General features: G+C 39.1%; 1 protein-coding gene across 11 annotated transcripts in view; it reads left to right on the top strand.

Annotated features, from left to right (window-relative positions):
• The window catches only part of DNM3 (dynamin 3), a 649,041-nt gene that overhangs the window by 599,751 nt on the left and 26,248 nt on the right, over positions 1-23,042 (top strand). For 10 of the 11 annotated variants that reach the window (XM_027564824.1, XM_027564820.1, XM_027564823.1 and 7 more), the window contains 3 exons: positions 9,040-9,204; positions 18,065-18,291; positions 19,084-19,320. In XM_027564824.1, coding sequence (XP_027420625.1) covers positions 9,040-9,204; positions 18,065-18,291; positions 19,084-19,320 — 629 coding nt within the window. Of the gene's footprint in view, positions 1-9,039; positions 9,205-18,064; positions 18,292-19,083; positions 19,321-20,325; positions 20,686-23,042 lie in introns of those variants that run through there. The other variant, XM_027564817.1, reaches the window with a different exon arrangement.

Below are 23,042 nucleotides of genomic sequence, written 5' to 3' on the forward strand. Positions count from 1 at the left end.
TACATACCTAACTAAGATATAAGACAAAGGATCAAACGTCTAAACTGAATGTTCAGAGGGTGTTGTGTTTTAGAGGCAGCATTCAAAGATGTGTTGCATTTGCACTAAACCTTGAAGGATGAGTATGTGGAGGTGGAAGAAAAAGACTTTAGGCTGAGAGGACATCATGACTATCTCTGGATGTTTTCTTCACTTGGATTCTTTAGGACATAGGTAACAAATTAAATTCAAGTGTACTTAACTTTTTAAAACTAACAAAACCCTTTACTGCCTGGTATGACTGCACAGTCCAGAGGTAGACAGAGCTGTCAGAGCCAGATCCAGACATTCCAATAATGTCTTTAAATATCTGCCTCTCTCCATGTTTCATCTATACAGTTCTCCGTGTTGACTTCATTCGCTGGCAGGTTTGAGCCCTCTTCACTCTGACGCAGGCTAGCCCTCAGGCTTACATCTTAAGAAGCTCTCATCCTAACTGAGAGGGAGCTTCTCCTTCTAACAGTTCTAACAGATGTGCAGTGATTGGCTTTTCTTGGTCACATTGCTGTCTGTCATCACAGAGGCCAGGCCAGATAGGTAGATTGGTGACAGGGTACTTGGCCTGATCCATGCAGTCCCATCTAACCACCAGAACTGAGAGTGGGGGAGAGGAGACTTCCCACATTCATATTTGGTCTATCAACAGAGGAGGGATGGCACGACCTTGTGATAGAATAGAGAGGATGAAGATGGATTATTTTTTAACTCATTTCCCTCTCACTTAGAGAATGCTAAGAAGTACAGTTAAATCATTTGAGTGGGACCATTGTAATTTGCCATCACAGCCTCCTTGACCTTCTGCTTCTCTGAATTCCTACAGCACCTATTAATTTCACTAAGCAATGTAACACTGAATCACATACTGTTTTATAATCTATAGTGAGACTGTGTATTAGCATTCTCCAGAAAAACAGAACCAATAGGATGTGCATGTTTTATACATATCGATATGTCTCTCTATATGAGTCAGTGATCCAATTTGAGTCTGAAGGCAGTCTGTTGTAGAAGAAACAAGAGCCAGTGTTTCAGATGAAGTCTAAAGAGAGTCTGCTGGAGAATTCTCTGCTGAGGGAGGCCAGTCTTTTTGTCCTATTCAAGCCTTCAACTGATTAGATAAGGCCCACCCATATCACAGAGGACAATCTCCTTTAGTGAAAGTCCACCAATTTAGATGTTAATCTCATCCAAAAACACTTTCATAGAAATATTCAGAACGTTTGTATCAAATATCGGTATTCTAGTCCATGGTCCAGCGAAGTTGTCAAACAAAATTAATCCTCACAGATTGTTTTTATGTTTACCTTTATTTTATCTGTTCCTGTGTTCTGGTGGTTTTTCTCTTTGGAAATATTCTAGTTCTTGTTCTGCTATTCCAAAAATATGTAATTACTTTTTAATCAAAAAGGAAATTTGTATCAGTTGATTGTCATTTCAGTTCTTTTAGTAAAAGGGTTTTATTTATGACAAAGTTAAATTTTAAACAGTTAATATTGTTAGTTAATCCTAATACTTAATATTGAAAAATAACTTTGTCCCTTTTGAAATTACTAAAATAATCTAAAACCAAAAATGATGGTGAGGGGAATGGTTATCTTTGAAGAAACCTTTTAAATTGTTCTGTTTAGACTGTTTATTGTTTGGATGAAAGGTTGCTATTCATGGCAAGTAAACTTGGTATATAAAGATTGAAATTTTCCAAAACTAAATATTACCAATTGTAGAAAGAATTCTTAGTAATACTGTTTAGTAATATTTGATGTATTTATATATGTAATATATTTTATATATCTGTATTTTTCATATTTATAAACTTATCTGTTATATAAAGTAATACAGGCCTTTAGATTAAAACCTAGATTGGAATTATTATAACTTCTAGGAGTACCTCAACACAGAGCTTGTAAATTTTTAGATTTCTTTAAGAATCCTCATGGGCTTCCCTGGTAGCTCAGCTAGTAAAGAATCTGCCTGCAATGTGGGAGACCTAGGTTTGATCCCTGGGCTGGGAAGATCCCCTGGACAAGGGAATGGCTACCCACTCCAGTGTTCTGGTCTGGAGAGTTTCATGGACTGTATAGTCCATGGGGTCGCAAAGAGTCAGACATGACTAAGCAACTTTCACTTGCACCCACTTCAGTATTCTTGGGCTTCCCTGGTGGCTCAGCTGGTAAAGAATCCTGATGCCTGCAATACGGGAGACCTGGGTTTGATCCCTGGGTTGGGAAGATCCCCTGGAGAAGGGAAAGGCTACCCACTCCAGTATCCTGGCCTGGAGAATTCCATGGACTATACAGTCCATGACCCCATGAGTCAGACAGGACTGAGTGACTTTCACTTTCACTTTCAGACATACGGGCAATGGACAGAAATATACTGTTAGGCAGCTGTTGAGCTAAATGAGAGTTAAAAAAAAAAAAAAAGATATATAGCTACATCAGAATTAAGATAGGTTTGTTGTTGTTGTTAATCAAATAATTATCTTTAAAACCCTAAAGGTTTTCTCAATGTCTGTTTAATTTCATATTAATCTTACATAGTTTTATAATGTTTATCATGATGTTATATAAGATGAAGAGATACAAAGCTATAGAGAGACTAAAAAATTAACAGTAGGTAAAGGAGAAGAGTCAAGGAAGGAAAATAACAGAATCAGAAAAAGTTGGGTCCTGCCTGCTAACATAGTGGTTATCCCCTGTGTACCCTGGATCAGGTGAGGCTCAGTGTTTTCTCCTGTAATAGGGCTATTTCTTACAGAATGGAGGTGCAAATTAATGCCCCTTTGCTTCCCAGTGTTCTGACTACAAATACCGCTCACATCTGTAGACATCTTCAGACTGTTAAAATCTTTATATCAATTGAAATACAATTCTCAATGCAGATAGCTGTTTACCCTTTCCAGGCAAATAAGAGGCTGAACTCATTTGTAGGAATCTAAGAGATCATGCTGTATAACAATACCCCAGTTATCTGAAGCTCAGTCGCTCAGGTTCCTTCAGAAACAGAAATCCAATCCCTCAGGAAATGGCCTGGGTTGGTTAGTTTTTTCCGTCATTTATCCCACAATATTTACGAAGCTCCTGTTAAATGTAGGGCCCTGTGCTAAGTAAGTACTAGGGCCCTGTGCTAAGTACTAGGGGAAAGTAATGAGCATGTTCTCTCGGCCTGCCTTTGAAATCTTACCCAACTCTGAAGGTCCATCTCGAATGCTGCTATCAGTAAAGACTCCCCAGAAGCCCACCGTGCTTGAGCTCACCTTTGACTCACTAATTCATCTGACACTGTGTTACCCTGCTACAAGCAAGGTGTGTGGTTTTAGGCTTCATTTATGTCTCTCACAGACCACATTAGGCACTACGTAAACATTTGTATTGACTTTATAGTGAAATACCTGTCCCAAAATAACAGACCACAGCCTCGACTATCCTCAAAGACTTCCTGAAGCATGTTTCTCCCACAGTCTTTTTTTAAAAGTTTGGTTGCCTCCCTTTCTGGCCTCTGCAAATTAGAAGTGAATGGGAGTGGGGAAAGGTTTTTACTGAGACAATCTCCATAAGGTGGAGCTGGAAGATTCAAAGCAGCATTACCATGGCAACATATTTTCATAATGATGACCTGCTTCACTAAGAAAAGTTAAATTATATTTTTTACCCTTTGTTTGAAAGGAAATGGCAACCCACTGCAGTATTCTTGCCTGGAGAATCCCATGGACAGAGGAGCCTGGTGAGCTACAGTCCATGGGGTCACAAAGAGTCAGACACGACTGAGCAACTAACACACACACACCCTTTGTTTACAGTAGTGGAGAACTGTATAACAATAATAAGATGCTGGTTATGTGAAAAAAATCAGTTGTGTAAATCTGGAGGTTATCTCCCCAAGTTCTCCACTGGTGAGAAGAGACACAGCAAAGCCCCCTTGAGCTCTGTAGTATGTTTATGTGTATATTCCTGACGGGACACTTTGTATCTCTGTTATTTCACTTTTAAAGAGTGCAGTTCTGTGCATGTATGCTAAGTCGCTTCACTCATGTCCAACTCTTTGAGGTTCTATGGATTGTAGTCCATCAGGCTCCTCTGTCATGGAGATTCTCCAGGCAAGAATACTGGAGTGGGTTGCTATGCCTGCCTCCAGGGGATCTGTCCAACCCAGGGATTGAACCCACATCTCTATGTCTCCTGCATTGGCAGGTGAGTTCTTTACCATTAGCGCCACCTGGGAAGCCCCCAAAGAGTGCAGTCACCAGCCTTATTCAGATGGTTTCAGGATCCTCAAAGAAGCTTATGACATAAGTAAGAGCTTTAAGGAAAGGAAGGAGACAAAGACAAAACATGAAAAATAGACATCTTGGTAAAGCCCAGAGTTTTTCTGTAGTGGATGCTTTGAGGTATGGCAGGAATTATTTCTGATCTGGCTCCTTCATTCTTTGACCTGTTGAAGTTTCAGGTCTTTGTGTGTTAGTAGCTCAGTCGTGTCCGACTCTTTGCGACCCCATGAACTGTAACCCGCCAGGTTTCTCTGTCTATGGAATTCCCCAGGCAAGAATACTGGAGTGGATTGCCATTCCCTTCTCCATTCAAGTTTTTAGGAAAAAGCATTTAAATTAAAATTTTATACAGCAGCCTATTTCTTGAATACTGTGTAAATAATATTAATTTTTACAAGCAATTCTAAGTTGTTATTTTTGATTATTTAAATTGCATTAGATTTCTCAAAAGCTATTTAGAAAAAAAATTACAATAGGAAGGCCTGTCCATTGTTATTTTTCAAAAGGAAAGCTGGTTTTCACAATATTATTCACATTTTGTAAACAGCATCAATGAACCTGCACATAAAAGGTTAAATGTTTGCAGACCATTCTTTTTTTGCCTCAAAGATCAGAGACAAATTACTATTTTTATTTTACATTCCCTTGATGAGGATAATGATAAACAGCTGTCACTTCAGTGCTTAGACTGCAAAGAATCCTATCGCAATCCTATAATTTAAACAAAGAAAAAATACACAGTCATACACAGTATTCATACAGAAAAGAGAATCATAGAGAATTTGCTTAAGGGAGCATTTGCTCTCTGCAGTTACTCGGTTAAAAGAAAAAATTCTACATATGTACATTTCCCCCATTCATCTTAGACATATTAGAAGGGACAATTACTCCTCTCTTTCTAAAATCATAACTTGAATTCTATGACTCCCCATCATGCCCATGGTCTTATCAGAGTAGTTAAGATTTACATGTAACTACACATCTACTAGGATTTCTAAAACCTAAAGAGAATTTCTAATTATTTTACTAGTTATTCTGAAATGTTTCTTCTTTTTTTTAATGTTGAGAATTGAACTGTTCAGTGTTCTCTATTCAGTCCAATTTTTTGCTTATTACTTTCATCTGGTTTCAAAAAGTGAAAGTCAATGTCTTTTGCATATTTTGATATGCAGAAATTAAAGCAAGGCTAGAAGTTAAGTATAGGGTAAAGTGGGAAAATTTAGTGTTTCTATATGAAAATAGAAATGGTGGTATAATTTTCCTGGTGTTTCATTTTCCTAGAGGTTCTTTTAATTAATACTGTTTATTCCGGTTTTCTCTTTTGGCTCAATCATATTTTTTATTTTTACAAATATAAGTATTTAAATGTCATCTTTTCCTAGAAACTCTTTTTACATTTATTATTTTATCTGTGAAACTGATTTGACAAATTATGGGTTTTTCCCCTTTTCATAATAGTTCTTATTTTTTTTTATACCTAAAAAAAAATAGAAATTGGCTTCACATTGTATCCAAGGATCAAACCCAGGTCTCCCACATTGCAGGTGGATTCTTTACCGACTGAGCCACCAGGGAAGCCCAAGAATACTGGAGTGGCTAGCCTATCCCTTCTCCAGGGGATCTTCCTGACCCGGGAATCGAACTGGGGTCTCCTGCATTGCAGGCAGATTCTTTATCAGCTGAGCTACCATCGTAGCCCCTCACATTATATTCACCTTATATTTGTTGAACATTTCAGCTCTCAGAGCCTCAGCACGCTCTTAGGTTGATGATAACAGGTACCCACCTCCTAAGGCTGTGGTGTGGATCATCTACGTAAAGTGTTTAGCACAGTACCTAGAACACAGAAAGTGCTCAAACATGTTCCTGGCAGAGAAAGTATGTTGATGCTAAAATGCCATCATCCCCTTTTGTTAAATACGACAGCAAAATCCCAGTATGTTTCAGGTCAGAGAGACGAAATAAAATGCATTTTATCTATTATGGAGATATATATTGCTTTACGTAAAAGGTGTTTTCCTCAGAAAGCTGTAGGTCATGTATTTTCACTTGATACATACAGGATTTCATCGTCATTTTATCATCCTCACTATAATCAGGGCTTCCCTGGTGACTCAGATGGTAAAGAATCTGTCTGCAATGCAGGAGACCTGGGTTTGATCCCTGGGTCAGGAAGATCCCCTGGAGAAAGGAATGACAACCTAATCCAGTATTCTTGCCTAGAGAATCCCATGGGCGGAGGAGCCTGGTGGGCTACAGTCCATGGGTTCGCAAAGAGTCAGAGGGGACGCAGCAACTACTACTTTCACTTTCACTATGATTAAGTAGTAGTGGATCCTAATTCATCAACTTGGGATTTCTCTCATCTCCAATTTTGTAACAAATAGGCACTCTTAGAGATCCTAAAATGTACTGAGGCAGCCTCCTTGATTTAGGCAAAGCCTTTTTAGTATCAACTCCTCCTCCTTCTCTTTCTCTGGTACATCAAGCTTTGTGCTAGCTGATGAGAAGGGAGAATTAAACAAGACCCTGGAGTCTAATAGTGGGAGAAGCATACCTAGGCTGAATATAAATCATAGATGGTAGTACAAGACACAGATGAAGTACTGTGCAGGGAGTGACGGTGGGTCTGAGGGCCACTGGGAGTTTGTCTAGAAGAGGTGATGGTGAAGCTGACTTTTAAAAGATAAAAGGTCTTCACAGATGGAAGGAGGGGATTCCAGGGAAAGAGACTAGCTTGTAGAAAACATGGAGATTTAAAAATAGTAGTTTGCTATTTTTATATTATTTGAATTGAAAATGTCTTGTGCTCAAATTTTTCAGCTTAAATTTTCATAATGTGTGTTGAGAACCTAGCAGCTCTCTAACTCATTCCATGAATATTCAGAAAGGAAAGAAAGAAACTAACGTTAATGAGAAGCCACAAGGCCCTTAGCTACGTTACTTCATATGTATTATCTCATTTATCCCCATTTTAAAGATGGGGAAGCTGAGTTTCAGTTACATTAAATAAGTGAGGTGTGGCCACACAACCGTACCTAATAAAGCCTGAGTTTAAACCTAAATTTTTACTTTCAAATACGATGCCCTTAAGACAACATTGCAGTTACCACTGATTCTTAGAATTTAAGCTTAGTGTGGCACACAGTCTTCAGTAGTTTTTAATGCCCTGGGGAGTTTGTTTCACTGCCTTTGCTGATCTTCCCTCTATCACTTTACCACTTTATCACCCTAGTTACCTATTTATCCCAAATCCTATTGTGCGTATATTACAAATTAATGATGAAAGTAAGGAACTACCTGATTTACTTCTTTCAGTGACCAAAGACCATTTAAAAAGAAATGGTATAGGCATAGGGAAACAACTGTCATTATTGACATCTAATCCCCTCTCTTGCTGCAGCAGCAGTAAGATGCCTCAGAAATGTCCTCCAGTTGTCATCATGAAGTATGTGACTCGACTCAGGTTTGGAAAGTAACTGTTGTGTTTTAGAGTTAGCACATATTATTTTAATATTTGTAAGGTGTTAGAAAAGCAACAGAAGCCTATATAAATGTTTAGAACTAATTTCTATCTTTGTTATTGTTGATCTTGTGGCCTACAAATATGCCTTTCACACATACGTATTGATCCAAAGTTAACACTTATTTATAGATCCATTTAAGCAATTCAGCACAGTGCTTTGACAAGAACTGATTGGATGATTAAAAACCTGGCAGATCAAAGTAGGTACATTTCCAAAGAAAATTACTTCATGTCCACATTGGAAGCAATAAATTATATCCCCCTCTTTTTTTGCATTAGTAATTAAATCTTTCCAAATGCTAGAAAGCAGCCAGACCACTAACAGTATTTGTATCATGTTCTGGGGCTTAGATGGTTCAACCTGACTTGAAATGGAGACCATTTATTCTAAATTGATTTCAATGCCAAGCCAACAGGTCAGCCCTTAATGATGAAGATGCCCAGCCCAGCCTCTGGTGGATAAGCCAAAATTAATTAACTCAAGTTGCAGAGTATAGAAAACAGATGCTTCTCTCATGTTGCACAAATAAATGCTTTGTGTTTGGATGTATTCTGTTTTATTCAAAGAATAACAAGTTGGAAGTTAAAACTCTAAGTTTTTCACAGTGGAGCCAGCCTTTAGTAGTGATGACAGAAGCATGAATTTATAGAACAAATTCCAGCAAGTGCATGGAAAAATGCATTATTCCCTGTATCTCTTATTTTGGCTCCAGGCCAGGCCTAGGAGATTTAGTTTTAAATCTGGACTGATCCAAGTGCTGATCCATTCCAGAGCAGACCTAGGAGTTCCAGAACACCACCAAGGTTATTTCTAATCTATAGAATCCCTGGAGACCCCTCCCAGAGGTTTACATCTGCATCAGATACTTGGATTCAGTTCTTTGGCCAACTTGAAAATGACTTAAGATTACATTGTTCTCTAGAGGTACATTGTTAGGTGCACTGTTTATCTGATTGTCTGTCTAAACATTCATTCAGAATCCCAGTATTTTGCTTTTCCTTGATTGTGGCCGGCTAAAGGTAGAATAATAACTGCGTGGTTCTGATCTCTTTTCAGAATAAATGGCTGTTTGATAAGATAAAGATGTTACCATCTGGTAGTACAACTTCAAATTCAGTAAACAGAAGTCAATCATATGATAATGTCTGGTATTTTTTTTTCTTCTGAATCAATGTGAAATAATCCTTGTTTTTCTTTCCTTTCTGTTAGACTGAAAATGATGAGAATGGCCAAGCAGAAAACTTTTCTATGGACCCACAGTTGGAGAGACAAGTGGAGACCATTCGCAACCTTGTAGACTCCTATATGTCTATTATCAACAAATGTATCCGAGACCTAATCCCAAAAACAATAATGCACCTTATGATCAATAATGTAAGTGTTTATCAGCTGTCTCATTTTTAACTTCTAATCCCATACTAGCGTGGAAATTGCTCACACTCTCTTCAGCTTCTTTGTGATATTTTCTGGATGGTCAAAACACCTATTACCCAGGCTTATCATTTTCCATTACAAGTGGTAATTGACTGAGTGGAAGGGAACTTAGGAAAGAAAACATAAATTACTTCTAGCTACAGTAAAGTGGTATTTCCTATTGGCTGTCTCCTCTAGAAGGGTGTGAATTTGCTCATGATAAAGCAGAGAAAAAATACTATAGTCAAGGAATAAATTAGTTGCAAAGCCAGGAATAAAACCAGATACCCTGGCTTCTAGACTTTGAAATTAAAAGCAAAAGATATCTATTCTTTTCTACATATTCATACAGAATACGGTAATATGGTTCTTCTCACCTTCTAAAAATTATAGAATACTATTTTAACCTAGCAAAGGGCTTTTTGCCCTATCACCATGGATACAAAATGAGTTTCTTTTTCTTTTCTAAGGTAAGATGATAGAACCAAGGATCTCAAAGTAATTGATCTATATTTCATAGAATCTTTCCCTTTTCATGGTTATCTTTACAGCAGTCAGGAAATGATACTTAAATTACATGGTCTGGTTTGGTTCTTTTGGTCGCTACTTTGCTAAACTATAAATAATACCGCTTTATTTGAGAACTTATCTTTTAGATAAGATAGGCTATAATGGGGTGTTTTATAGCAGGCTTTTCTGATTCTTGAAAAATACAACACCAATTTTATTCTTTATTATCTTCTAAGGACACATTTTTATTTAAATCAATAATATATTATTAGCATTTGCTTGTAACAAAAATTAGATGGTAAAGTACAAAAGAGCCCCACCCTAGAATTCAGGAGAAACCTGGATTCTATACTTGGTTCTGTTACAAACTCTGTTGTTGTTCAGTCGCTCAGTCATGTCCTGCTCTTTGTGACCCCATGGACTATAGCACACCAGGCTTCCCTGTCCTTCACTCTCTCCCTGAGGTTGCTTACTCATGTCTGTTGAATCGATGATACCATCCAACTGTCTCAACCCCTGTTGCCCCCTTCCCTTCTGCCCTCAATCTTTCCCATCATCAGAGTCTTTTTCAATGACTCGGCTGTTCGTATCAGGTGGCCAAAGTATTGGAGCTTGTTTCAGCATCAGTCCTTCCAATGAATATTCAGGGTTGATATCCTTTAGGATTGACTGGTTTGATCTTGCTATCCAAGGAACTCTCAAGAGTCTTCTCCAGCACCACGGTTCAAAAGCATCAGTTCTTCAGCACTCACCCTTTTTATGGTCCAGCTCTCACATCAGTACATGACTACTGGAAAAACAGTAGCTTTGACTATACAGACCTTTGTTGGAAAGTGATATCTCTGCTTTTTAATACACTGTCTAGATTTAACCTAAAACAATCCTTTGTGTCTATTTCCTCCATATATAAAATATGAATCATAAAAAGGTATCTGGATTAGTTATTTGTTCCCCAAGATAGTATATATGGAAGTATCAATACAATGAAAAGTATAGTTGTAAGAAACTAATATGGCTGCCTACTAAAGAATTGAAATAACCATTATCCATATATTAAGATTCCTTTCAAAATTCTAAGTTTGACAGTTTGTTGTTCATGATGTATGAGTTCCTTGACTTGAAGACCCCAGTCACATGAGCAATCTTGTTTCTAACTCACTTTATTTTCATACACATTTCATTTATTCAAACAAGGTGAGCAGAATGCTTTGAAGTATCAGCAGCAGGTAAGCAATGTATTGGAAATGTATTGGAAACTATAAATTATATACTTAAGCTTAGTCAATGGCCTGCTGTGTGACCTGAAGCAAATCATTTGGCCCCTCTAGACTGAAGTCAGTCACTTCTAAGACTACACTAGGAACCCTGAGCTGCCCCCCAGAATTGTCAGAGAACATAATAAATGTGACTCTATGCCATTTTGAAAAATATAAAGTACTAAACAAATAGTCTGTGTATTTTTCAAATTACCCTCTTAACTTCACTTAAATGAGTTCAGGTTGTTTTGCTGTGGAATCCAGGCACTTGCTTATTTAAACATTTTCCTGATTAAGAATCATTTATCTTTTCCCTGTTTTACCTAGAGTCATTAGTGCTGCCATCAGTTCAAACGCTGCTCTGCTCTGCACTATATTAAATCATCAGCACAGGAAATAGCACTTCCTGTCTATAGCTGTGAGGAGTGGCTTGACATAAATTAGTCAAAAGGGGGAAAAAAAAAACTGATTGCAGATCTATCCTACTTTCACCTTCTCAAGAAACACACACACACAAAGAAACATGAGGATAATTGCCCTTACCCCTCACCACTCACTTGCTTTATGAGATGGCAAAACCCCTACCTAAAGGTATTATCCATTGAAGTGAAGTTCTGCTAATTGTCCTCAAGGAGACCTCACATAAGAGTCATGAGAAAGAACACTTCAATTAAGACTTGATCTCCAAGGTCAAACCTTGAGGTAGAGATTGATAGGAATGTGGAGAAAGTAAAAACATTATGTAATGCTGGATTCTTATGACATTATGGCTATCTTTGTTTGAATATAATATTTTATATCTACCAGAAAATAGTTTTATACATCTAGGATGATTGCTTTCCTTTGGATATTATTTTATCCACATTTTTACCATATATGTAAAAGTATATAGAGCTTCCCTGGTGGCTGAGTGGTAAAGAATCTACATGCCAATGCAGGAAATGCAGGTTCAATCCCTGGTCTGGGAAGATCCCCTAGAGAAGGAAATGGCAACCCACTCCAATATTCTTGCCTGGAGAGCCCAGTGGAGCCTGGTGTTCTACAGTCCATGGGGTCGCAAAGAGTTGGACATGACTTAATGACTGAAAAACAAAAATGAAAGTATATAGTTTTATATATGTGTGTGTGTATAATATAAATTTATATGTATAATTATGTATATGTAAAAATACAAATCCCTTTAAAAAAAATATATTCTCATGACATCTTATGGTACAGAACGTCTGATCCCTTTTTGTTCATTCCAAAAGCACCCTTTTGAGTACAAGGAACAGAAACACACTGAATACCCAGTACTGTGTCATACATATGTGTTGATTTTTTTTTTTTAAACTTAAAGTGAAGAGATCTTCAAGTGAAAGAATTAATCTTAAAATCATAACAAGAAAACTAAATACTTTGATTCCTCATTCTGAATTCCATCTCCTTAACCCCGCTATTTCTAAAAATGGTTGTGGATGAAAAAGCCAGTTGTTCCTGCAGAACTGATAAATGCCTAAAACCGGGTCCTCTATTTGTTAACTATCACTATTGAAAGCCAGGCTGTGGCCTTTCCTCTCTGAAATGGGAATGGCTACTCTGCCTTCTGAAAACGAATATGTTTCAGCCAACTTTCATAAAGTTCAGAATTTGGTGGGCAGTTTCCTTTGAAAGTTTACATTAAGTGTTCTGCCACTCAAGTCTCCATATGGAATTGTTTAAGAAGTTTAAAGCCAGCAATAAATGCCTCGCCTCAGACATACTGTAAGCCTTTGTCTATTGAAATGCAGCAGCTGTTTCATTGCTTAAACATACCAGGTAACAGCGGCACAAAGAAATAGCAAGTTTATGACAGGCGGTTTTTCCGGACAGGCTACAGGCAAAGCGACAGAGTTTTGTTTGAGACTTTAAAGAAAACACACATATAACACCGCATAGCAAGCACATCTCGATGGCCTCTTCTTCTAGCTCACACTACCAGAAGTTCTCGATTAGAGAATCAAGAAAGTGAATCCAGCTTTATTTGAAAAGTGTCAGTGGCAAAGCAGCACATCAGTTTGTGTTTGAACCCATAGGACAGCCACCTGTTGGGTACTCATGATTTTGTTCCGTTTCAAATGAAGAAGTTGAGGCCCCAAGAGGCTAAGTGACTTGCCCAAGATCACACAGCTGGCGGTGGCAGGATCATGACTAAAATCCAACTCCACGTCTTCTCATTCATGGTCTGATATTCTCTCCAGTCCACCACCAGACAGTGCATATGGCAAGGTTCAGAACATTGTTAGTCTTCTCAAACCAGGGGGGTGGGCTCTGATCCCCATAGCATATACATAGGCTGTCTTCCCAGAGGGTTCATTTTACTTGAAAATTTGATTAGGGTTTGTTTGAATACGAGAAACAATGTTTTGAATCTTAACTAGTAAGTAATTTAAAACATTGTTCCTTGTAGTCAAACAAACCCAGCTAATACAAAATAGAATGTAAAGTTTTATGAAACATTTTAAGAACCAAATATGAAACCTGGAGGCATTTCACACTTGGAGCCTGTGCCCCTGGACCCCTGGAGGTCTACTTTCACTCTCCTTGGCCAGTGGCCCTTTGGTGGAAAATTAGTAACATGTGCCCTAGTTCCACAACTTATTGTAACTTTAATGTGTATGAAGTAGAGTGTTATTTTAAATGTTCATTATTTGAAGGGAAAGAACATCTTAAATACCAGAGCACTAATTTATTTCCACCAGTCAAGAATTCTGTATCCTGCTCAAGAAACAGATCCCAACTAAGACCCAGAAGCCTCACAAGCCCCACTTTTGCTCCCCTCCACCCCCCACCATCACTCACCACCAAAGGTAACTCTCCTGCTTTACATCATAGATTAGTTCTGCCGTACTTGAACTTTGGAATTATACGGTATGTACTTTTTTCTGCCCATCTTCTTTGCTCAACCTTTGTGAGTCAAAGGATATTCCTTTTCAAAGGAAAACTTGGTTGGTCTTTACCAAAATGAAATCCTGGGAAATGGAAAGCAGTCTTAAGTAGAAATTAGAGAATTGTGAGATCCCAAGGAATCTATATATTCTAACCAAGCCCCTCTCTAAAGCTGAACACAATTAAATTTCTTAATTAAGTTTTTATAGGTATATTCATGTGAATGAAACTTATCACTGTGCCATTCTGTGGCCCCTCCTGTCTCGAAACAAAAAGGTTTTAAGGAAATGGTCTTCTAAGTAACTGAATTGTATGAAAATTCTATAAATATCTCTTCTAATTGTGAAGGCTTTAAATGGTTTTAGTAATAAAGACAAAGAAGAAAGTTAAAGATTCAAAAATACTGCAGATTGCTAGAGAAGGGTTAAAGTCAGAAAGAGAGGAAAACATGTGGAACGTTTTTAATGACCTCACATTCCTTTACACTGAGCAGAACGACATGGCGCAGTAATGCCTGTTTATCTAGCCTGTGGAGTTTGAACTGGAATGAGGCTTTGTGCGTGAGAATTTTTTGGTGAACCTCACAAAGATGTATAGGTTATAAGGTGTTATAATTAAAGCCGTAAAGATTCTTTCAAATCTCACATCCAAGTATAATTAGTTTAGGTCATGTTCTGTAAGGTATTTTCTCAATGCTATCATTTAAAAGGGATCCACTTGGCCTCCAATTGTGCAGAATCCTTGATTTAAATATTTGTAACATTGACATACAAACTGCTCAGAAAGTCCCTGAAGTGTCTGGAAACTCCCCAAAGTCCCCCCTACCTTTGTTCCAGTTATAGCATTACAAAGTGAGGCTAGCAGGAGGAGAAGAGTTTTAAATTTTCTTACGTGCAAAATAAATGTTAACTTCGCTCTACGTGAACTGTGTCACTTGATGCTGGCACTATTGCCCTAGCTGCCTATCTCTACATACCTAATCCCAATTTAGACCTTATACTATAAAAAGATAGCTTTTGTTGATGGAGCACTGCCTAAATGCTAGGCATCAAGCCTACCAGGCTCCTCTGTCCATGGAATTCTCCAGGCAAGAATACTTGAGCAGATAGCCATTCCCTTCTCCAGGGGATCTTCCTGACCACGGGATCGAAACCAGGTCTCTCTCATTGCAAGCAGATTCTTTACCATCTGGGCCACCAGGAAAGCCCTGGCATCATGCTAGGCAATATATATTCACTGTTTCACTGAATCCTTGCACCAACTCTTTTTTTTTTTTTTTTTTCTTATACCAACTCTTGAGGCAGCTCCTACCTTTAACCTCATTTTGCAGATCAGGAATCTGAAACTCAAAAATGTTAAGTTTTTTGTCCAAGAACAATAAATGTTAGAGCTAGGACTCAAATTCATTTTTGGACTGTGACACGTGGCTTGTGGGATCTTAGTTCCCCAACCAGTGATCGAACCTGTACCCCTACATTGGAAGCATGGTGTCTTAACCACTGGCCCAGCAGGGAAGTCCTGTAGGACTCAAATTTTGAGCTGTCTCATTCCAAAGAATATGCCCTTAACCACTGTACTATATTGCCACTTTCTCTTATGCTAAAAATCATTCATATTATTTCAGGACATTGCTAAATCTATTGGGTAGTAGGCAGGTTTTAATGTGTAACATTTTGATGTGGAAGAGTTGATTCAAGGCAGATCTTTGATCAGAATGCCGAAGCAGGCTCTTATTATTTTATTTCATGGTTTGTTTGACAGTTGCTTCTTAATTCAGATCTGCTTTAAATCTATTCTTGGAAGGACCTTCTTTTAAATTGTGTTTAATAGATTCTAAGTGATACTCCAGGAAGATGTAAAGCTTCAAAAGAGCTTAACCTAACTGATGGTCAATGCCAGGAAACTTGTCTGGTTTTGAGTTTGGAGTTGCACCATCTCTCCAAGTACTTACACACCTCACAGTGGAAGATTTGTGCAAATGTGTATGACTCCTTGGGCACCTGCAAGTGTGTTTAGCAGTAAATAAATCTTCAAGGAGGAGAACAGTTCTTAAGCCAAATTTACTGTCTTTTCTCTAAACCTGACTTTCCTTGACTTCCACTCACCCAAACTTCAATGCTTCAAGGGTCTTTGTTCCTTTCTTCCTTGCCCCTCATAGCCAAACAGCACCAAGTCCAGCTGGTTTTTCCTTTATAATATCATTTATCTGTGTCCATATTTTCTATTCTACAGCAACCTTGCTAAATTAAACCCTTATCATTCCATAAATCTGCAGTGATCTTCTGACAGAATTCTTTATCTCTACTACCACTCTTGCAAATTCTTTTCCAATCACAGCCAGATTGACTTTCCTAAAACTCTCTTTTATTATTTCACTTACTTGCTTTAAAAGCCTTCCATGGCTCCCCATTGCCAAGTGGATAAAGTTCAAATACTTTTCCTTGGCTTTCAAGGCCTTCACATCTGGCCCCAAGTTACCTGGCCAAATTTACCTTCTACAGCCATCACACATAAACTTCCCCTTCCACCAGACAGTTGCCTGGATACATCTTATGTATTAGATTGCTTCTACATTTAAATCATTCCTGGTTTACAGAATATGTACAGAGAACAGTTTTTATTTATTTCACAACAGAGCTGTGATTTAGCTGAATTCTCTGATTAGTAGAATTATTCATATGGTTTGATACCTTTAAAAAATAGTGAAGTTATGTGTTTTAGAATCTTGTCATTTCTGAGTTACAAATTTAACTACAACCCAGGAATCTTGAGCATCTGATAAGTGTTCTGTTGTCTGCTTGAATTTGTAACAATTAAATATACTCGCTTTTGGCCTTTCATAGATCTAGTGACTCTAGATAAGTGTTAACTTTCTCTTAACAGAGGCATTGAAAAATTCAAGTTGGTTTATTTTTCTAGGCTTAAGTTAAGTGACATACTTGTGTACCACACTATAATCCTGACGCTTAACTGTAAATTATCTTTTCTAGTCACTCAAAGTGAGGCAAGGGGGTCATGGAAAGAGCACTAGACAAGTCCGAAGATGTGGGGTTCAACTTAATGTTGTGTGACTTTGGGCAAGTTACTTAACTTCTCTGAGCTTCATTCAGTTCCTTCATCTGTAAAATTGGGATAATAATACATGCTTCATACATATGCAGTGAGAATTAAATCAGATACCTTGTGAAGACACATTGGATTTCATTGATTCTCACATTCACTTTTTTCCACATTTAACATTTCTGACACGAGGATGCATGTGACACTCAGTGATACCTTGGCATTCTGTCGTAGTTTAGTTGACAGTGGTTTTCCTTTCTTAGTGGCACGTAAAAGAGTGGTGTGTCTCAAAATCAGGGGTGTCTTAGACTTGATGAAATACAGTTATTGATTCTCTCTCCCTCAAGGCTATGTGACAACCCATCCTTTCCATTCTCATCCTGCCACAAAATGCCCCTCCTCAAAGACTCACATGAATTGTTCATATTTTAATTTATTTTCTTATATGAAATTTTATGTCATATAAGGTTAACTATGGAACCTTATGTCAGTCTTCATCACTGTTAAGCTCTGGAAACCAGAGAATGTATCACTTTTTTTGTAAATGAACTTGCATAATTATATATGATTCTATATTTAATACATATTCACTGGTACTAATTCCACTTTTGAGACAACATGGAAACCTGGGGTCTTAATAGTATTCCAGGGATTTTTGGTAAAAGATAGGTAAAGGGCTGAAACACCAAGGAATACATAGCTTGTGTTACTACCTAAGTTTCCCTACATCATTGTTTCCTATTGAAAATACCACCACTTACCTGCTGGCACTTTCCCTTGTCTATAAACCAAGCAGCCACAGACAACACTGCAGAAATGCTTGTACGACCAATAGGCCTTGTCCTGATGATGGCGAGGTTTGGCCCTCTTTTCAACTACCTGTTTTTCTTTAGTATCAACGGCCGTCAGACAGAGAGGAAAACTGTTACTGGTATCGGGAGGCTAATGAAGAAAGAAGAGTGAACATGCATGATGGGTCCCCTTTCCCAGAGTGAACTTTTGTGGACTTTGTCCACAGGCTCTGAACCAGTTTATCATTCAGTCACTCATTCATTTCCATTTTTCACTTTTCTGCGGTGACTCGACAGGTTAAAGATTTCATAAATTCCGAGCTCCTAGCACAGTTATATTCTTCAGAGGACCAAAATACCCTGATGGAGGAGTCTGCGGAGCAGGCTCAGCGCCGGGACGAGATGCTTCGAATGTACCAGGCCCTTAAAGAAGCCCTCGTGGTCATCGGCGACATCAACACAGCCACGACGTTCACACCCGCACCACCACCTGTGGACGACTCCTGGATCCAGCATTCCCGCAGGTAGGAAGATGGTGCCCCCAATGCCAGAGGCCTCCCAGCTTGTCCACAGTCGTTTTCTGAATGTGCTTCCCTAAACCGATACGAAGAAGAAGAAGTGAAATCGCTCAGTCATGTCCGACTCTTTGCGACCCCATGGACACCAGGCTCCTCCGTCCGTGGGATTTTCTAGGCAAGAGTACTGAAATGGGTTGCCATTTCCTTCTCCAGGGAATCTTCCCAACCCAGGGATCGAACCTAGGTCTCCCGCATTGTAGACAGACGCTTTACCGTCTGAGCCACCAGGGAAGTCCAATATGAACCTAAAGCAAAAAGAGGAAAAGGATTATTTAAGTTCAGGAGGGATAGAGAGAGTCAGATAGTCTCAGCTCCTTTCAAAAACAAGCACAATATACCTGGACAATGGCATGTTATACAGCCATTAAAAAGAATAAGTACTGAAGTAAAAAGACAGTCCAGTTAATGTGAAGCTTAAAAAAAAATTTAAATTGTAGAATGTTGTATGCAAAAAAGCAATTTATGCATATATATATATATATGTATATATATGAGAGAGAGAAGATAATATAGAATATAGATAAAAAGGATACCCAGGAAAAGATACTGGTTGTCTCCACAGAGGAAGGGGTGGGGAAGGAAACTTCCTTTCACCTTTTACCCTTTTATAATATCCCTAATGTGTATCTGAGTTAGTCAGACAATACTTTTTTAAACATAGTCAATTATAACAAATTTTTAAGGATGACTTCTGATGGAAAGGAGGATGAGCAAACTGATGTCTCTCTCTGTCCCCAGGTCCCCCCCTCCAAGCCCCACCACCCAGAGGAGGCCGACGCTGAGCGCACCTCTCCCACGACCGACGTCCGGCCGGGGACCTGCACCCGCCATCCCCTCCCCGGGACCCCACTCAGGGGCGCCGCCAGTGCCATTCCGGCCGGGCCCATTACCTCCTTTCCCCAACAGCAGTGACTCGTTCGGGGCGCCTCCGCAGGTTCCGTCTCGGCCCACTAGGGCCCCTCCCAGCGTCCCGAGGTGAGTGTTCTGCACGCGGCCGAAGTAGGGGGGTCGCGGGGTGGGATGCTCGTGGGTTCTCTTCTCATAGCGTGACAGACAAAATTGATTTGGAAAAGAAAAGGGCAGAGATACTGTCCTACATGTTTGCTGTATCCCCTCCCCCAGGAGAGGAATCATAGGAAGATTGCTGAGCCCACGACTCCATTTAGAAACCAATATATGAACTACACTCTCCTTTCTCTACTGGCACAAACTAAATGAACCACAGAAACTTAGGTCCAGATGAATGATGTTTTGGCAGCTATTTGTAGGATTTGACAGAGAACTTTGAAGTGAAAGAGCCAGTGGCTGGTTTGCTGCAAGCTGTGTGCACCCTAGGTCACCAGAGCATCACAAGCTAAGGCCTAGCCTCTTCTATTACCAGAGGAATTCTATAAAACCACTGACTTCAAGGAATATTATCCATCTGCCCTCCGAACTTTGACCCTTAAACCCAATGTCACTAACTTTAATGTAGGCTGAGTAAAAATCTGGCTGATTCATCTGCAATTGTTTTTTAACACAGACATATGACTGCTGTGTGCGGTCACTGACAATAAATAGAACAATGTACATTTGAATAATACATTCTGGCATTTATAAGCAGATTTTCAGGCTTAATTGTGAAACAAAATAGCTAATAAATAACTGAAACTTGAAATCATGTATACCACATATAGTTGAAACTATAGTCTCACCTTCATACATTTACAGTCAATATATTAATTAGAGATTTTGAAAATAGAGAGAATTAGGGTTTTGTTTTTTTTTCCAACATCAGAAATTTAAAAAGGAAAGAAAATAGCCCATAGAGAAAGCTAGTTTTTTCAAAGTTCAATTCAGAGGATTAAAATATTTGTATACTCCATGAAGGAAAACCTTACTATGCTTGTACTGTCAAAAGAGAAGTGCTTTCTGCCTACCCATGAAGTCTGAGTCACCTCACCCTCTGATTACAGTGCTTACATTTATTTCAATCTTCAGGGCTGTTGGGTGTAATGAAGAGAAGAAGGGTATCCTAAACCACCAAACAAAGGGAGGTGTAGAGGAATAGAAGGGAAGTGAAATCAGAAGATTTGATTTGCCACAGGTCTTGGGAAACTCAGACTGAGCCATGAGTTCCTCATCTATGAAGTAAAGACTCACCAAGGTTGTTGCTCAAATCATATGAGATGGGATATTTGAAAAAGTCTCATTAACTGTAAATCACAGTGGATGTTATTGCCATCACCATTGTGGTCCCCATCAGAGAGGATATGTGTACTCTCAAACCAGGTTTTTTTTCCTCTAACCTCAGAAAATTTGATTTATAATTTACTTGGAACTGAGCTTAATTCTAGTATTAATAATAAAAATGATAATATTTATTGAGCTCTCAATGTTTGCTTTGCGTGCGTGCGTGCTCAGTCGCTTTAGTCGTGTCTGCCTCTGGTGGCTCAGTCAGTAAAAATAAATATGCCTGAAATGCAGGAGGCCCAGGTTTGATCCCTGGGTTGAGAAGACCCACTAAAGAAGGAAATGGCAACCCGCTCCAGTATTCTTGCCTGGGAAATCCCATGCATGGAGGGGCCCAGTGGGTTACAGTCCGTAGGGTCACAAAAGAGTCGGACACAACTTAGTGACTAAATCACCACCACCAAAATGTATGCTAGGCGCTGTCCTGAGAGTTTTGCAGGTATATTTTTGTTGAATGCTCACAACAACCCGACGAGTTAGGTGATTGTCCATTTTACAGACTAGATGCAGAGGTTAAGCTGTTTGCCCAAGGCACTCAACCAGGCCCTAACAGAGTTGGGCTTCAACACCAAGCAGTCTGACTCCAAAACTGTCTCCTAACCATAATGTCAGGATTTCTCCATCTCAGCGCTACTGACGTTTTTGTTGTGTGGGTCATGCTGTGCATTTTAGGACGTTTAGCAGCATCCTGGCCTCTACCCACCGGATGTCAGTTGCACTCACCGAGTTGTCACCACTGAAAATGTTTCCAGACATTGTCACTGGTTTGGGGGAGTTAATCTTCCTCCCCTTGAGAACTTCTGTACTGCAGCATTCAAAAGACCGTCCCTTCCATGTAATTAAGCATAAAGGTCAGCGCTGAGCCTCACTTATAAGCAAAATTAAATTATTATTTTAGGAAACTTAAAATTGACTGGGAAAAGGTCTGCCATTGTGCCAAGAACGTATGGAGGCCATTGGGGGAGGGCTGTTAGAGTCCCACACAGGAGCCTTGAAGTCAGCTATTTTGTCTGTTTAGCTATAAGAAGGAACCAGAGCAACCTGGGGATGCCTGTCTTCAGGAATGAAAGTGCATGTCTTTGCCTGCTCGCTTGGCTGCTTCACCTCTTTGTTTCAGATAAGCTGACTTGCTAATACCCTTCAGAGATATTGCTGAATGCTAAATTGATTTGTTAAGCCAGGTGGAGTTGCCCTTGGTATTTCTGAGCTCACTCACAGAGGGTAGCCGGCAGGAATCAGCCTCCGGAGCCTGAGCTGGAGAGGGAAACCTCCAGGTTTCAGTCGTCTGCACTCGGGAATTTATAGGACAACAGTTGTGTTACTCAAAATTTTTAGGGTATTCTCAAGTTAGAGCCAGACTTAATTTGATCTGGCCTTGCAAAGAGTCTCAAATGTAAAACAGAAATGAGAGTTCTGAGTAAAAGAGGAAAGTTGGTTGTTTTCTGCTGAGCCTTCGAGTTTCAGCGCCAGTTCTGCGCATTGGGAGGGAAATCCCTGGAGGGGCAGGGGGGTGGTCACCTGAGAGAGAGCAAGAAAGACTCTGTCAGGATCCTTATGCCTATTAAAGTTTAGCTTTAGATGGAGAATTCTGACCACATAAAGTCTGTTTTTAATAAAAGCCAGAGCGGGAATCCTACCAAATGCAAGCCAGAAATGAGGTTTAAGATTTCAAAAAAAGAAAGAGAGAGGAAAGGAAAGAGAGACAGAGATAGAAAGAAAGAAAGAAAAAGTTAAAGGAATTCTTGTGGAAACTTCACCTTGTTCTATTTATTTATGTATTCTCTTTTCCCTCCATGACTTGCCTCCATTTTCTCTATTAAAATCTAAAAAACTTGAAATGCCATTATCCATCATCTTCAGAAAACCAACCCTTAGCTTTCCGAGAAGGAAATTTAATTTTTTTCCCCAGTCCTTTGCTTTCTTAAGGGCCCTTTCTCCCCTTTTATCTGAAACCAGAAACTCATAATATGACAAGACAGCACAAGGGGTATCCCGCCAGCTCCCTGTTGGGCTTTAATGTTACAAAGGCAAACACTGAACTTTTAGCAGCAGAGGATTCTGCCATGCACTGTGTGCCCGAGCTTAGTTTTCTTCCGGATAATTCACAGTTTCATTAGCAGGCTATGATCTTCACTTTTAAGAGCATAGATTTATTATGACCCTATTCAGACATAATGAAAGTGCTTACAGTTGTACAGAAACCATGAGTATTCTGGGTGGGTTGTTTTTTTGTTTGTTTTTTTTTTAAGTGATTATTATTTTATCTTTCCATTTCAATGTAAAGAAAGAGGAAGGAGAGGGGCTGGTGGAGTCATTTTTGGCCCAGGTTTTCTCAGCTGCTCAAACTGTTCTGGTTTATGTGCATGGAGCCTTTCAGTGAGGGAGCTAGAAATATTGCAAACTACATGCCTGCTTTAATTAATTCCTCCTGAACTAGGGAAGCATTTCTGTCCCAAAGAGGCTCA

The sequence above is a fragment of the Bos indicus x Bos taurus genome, chromosome 16 (assembly GCF_003369695.1).
Source record: "Bos indicus x Bos taurus breed Angus x Brahman F1 hybrid chromosome 16, Bos_hybrid_MaternalHap_v2.0, whole genome shotgun sequence".
Classification (NCBI taxonomy): domain Eukaryota; kingdom Metazoa; phylum Chordata; class Mammalia; order Artiodactyla; family Bovidae; genus Bos; species Bos indicus x Bos taurus.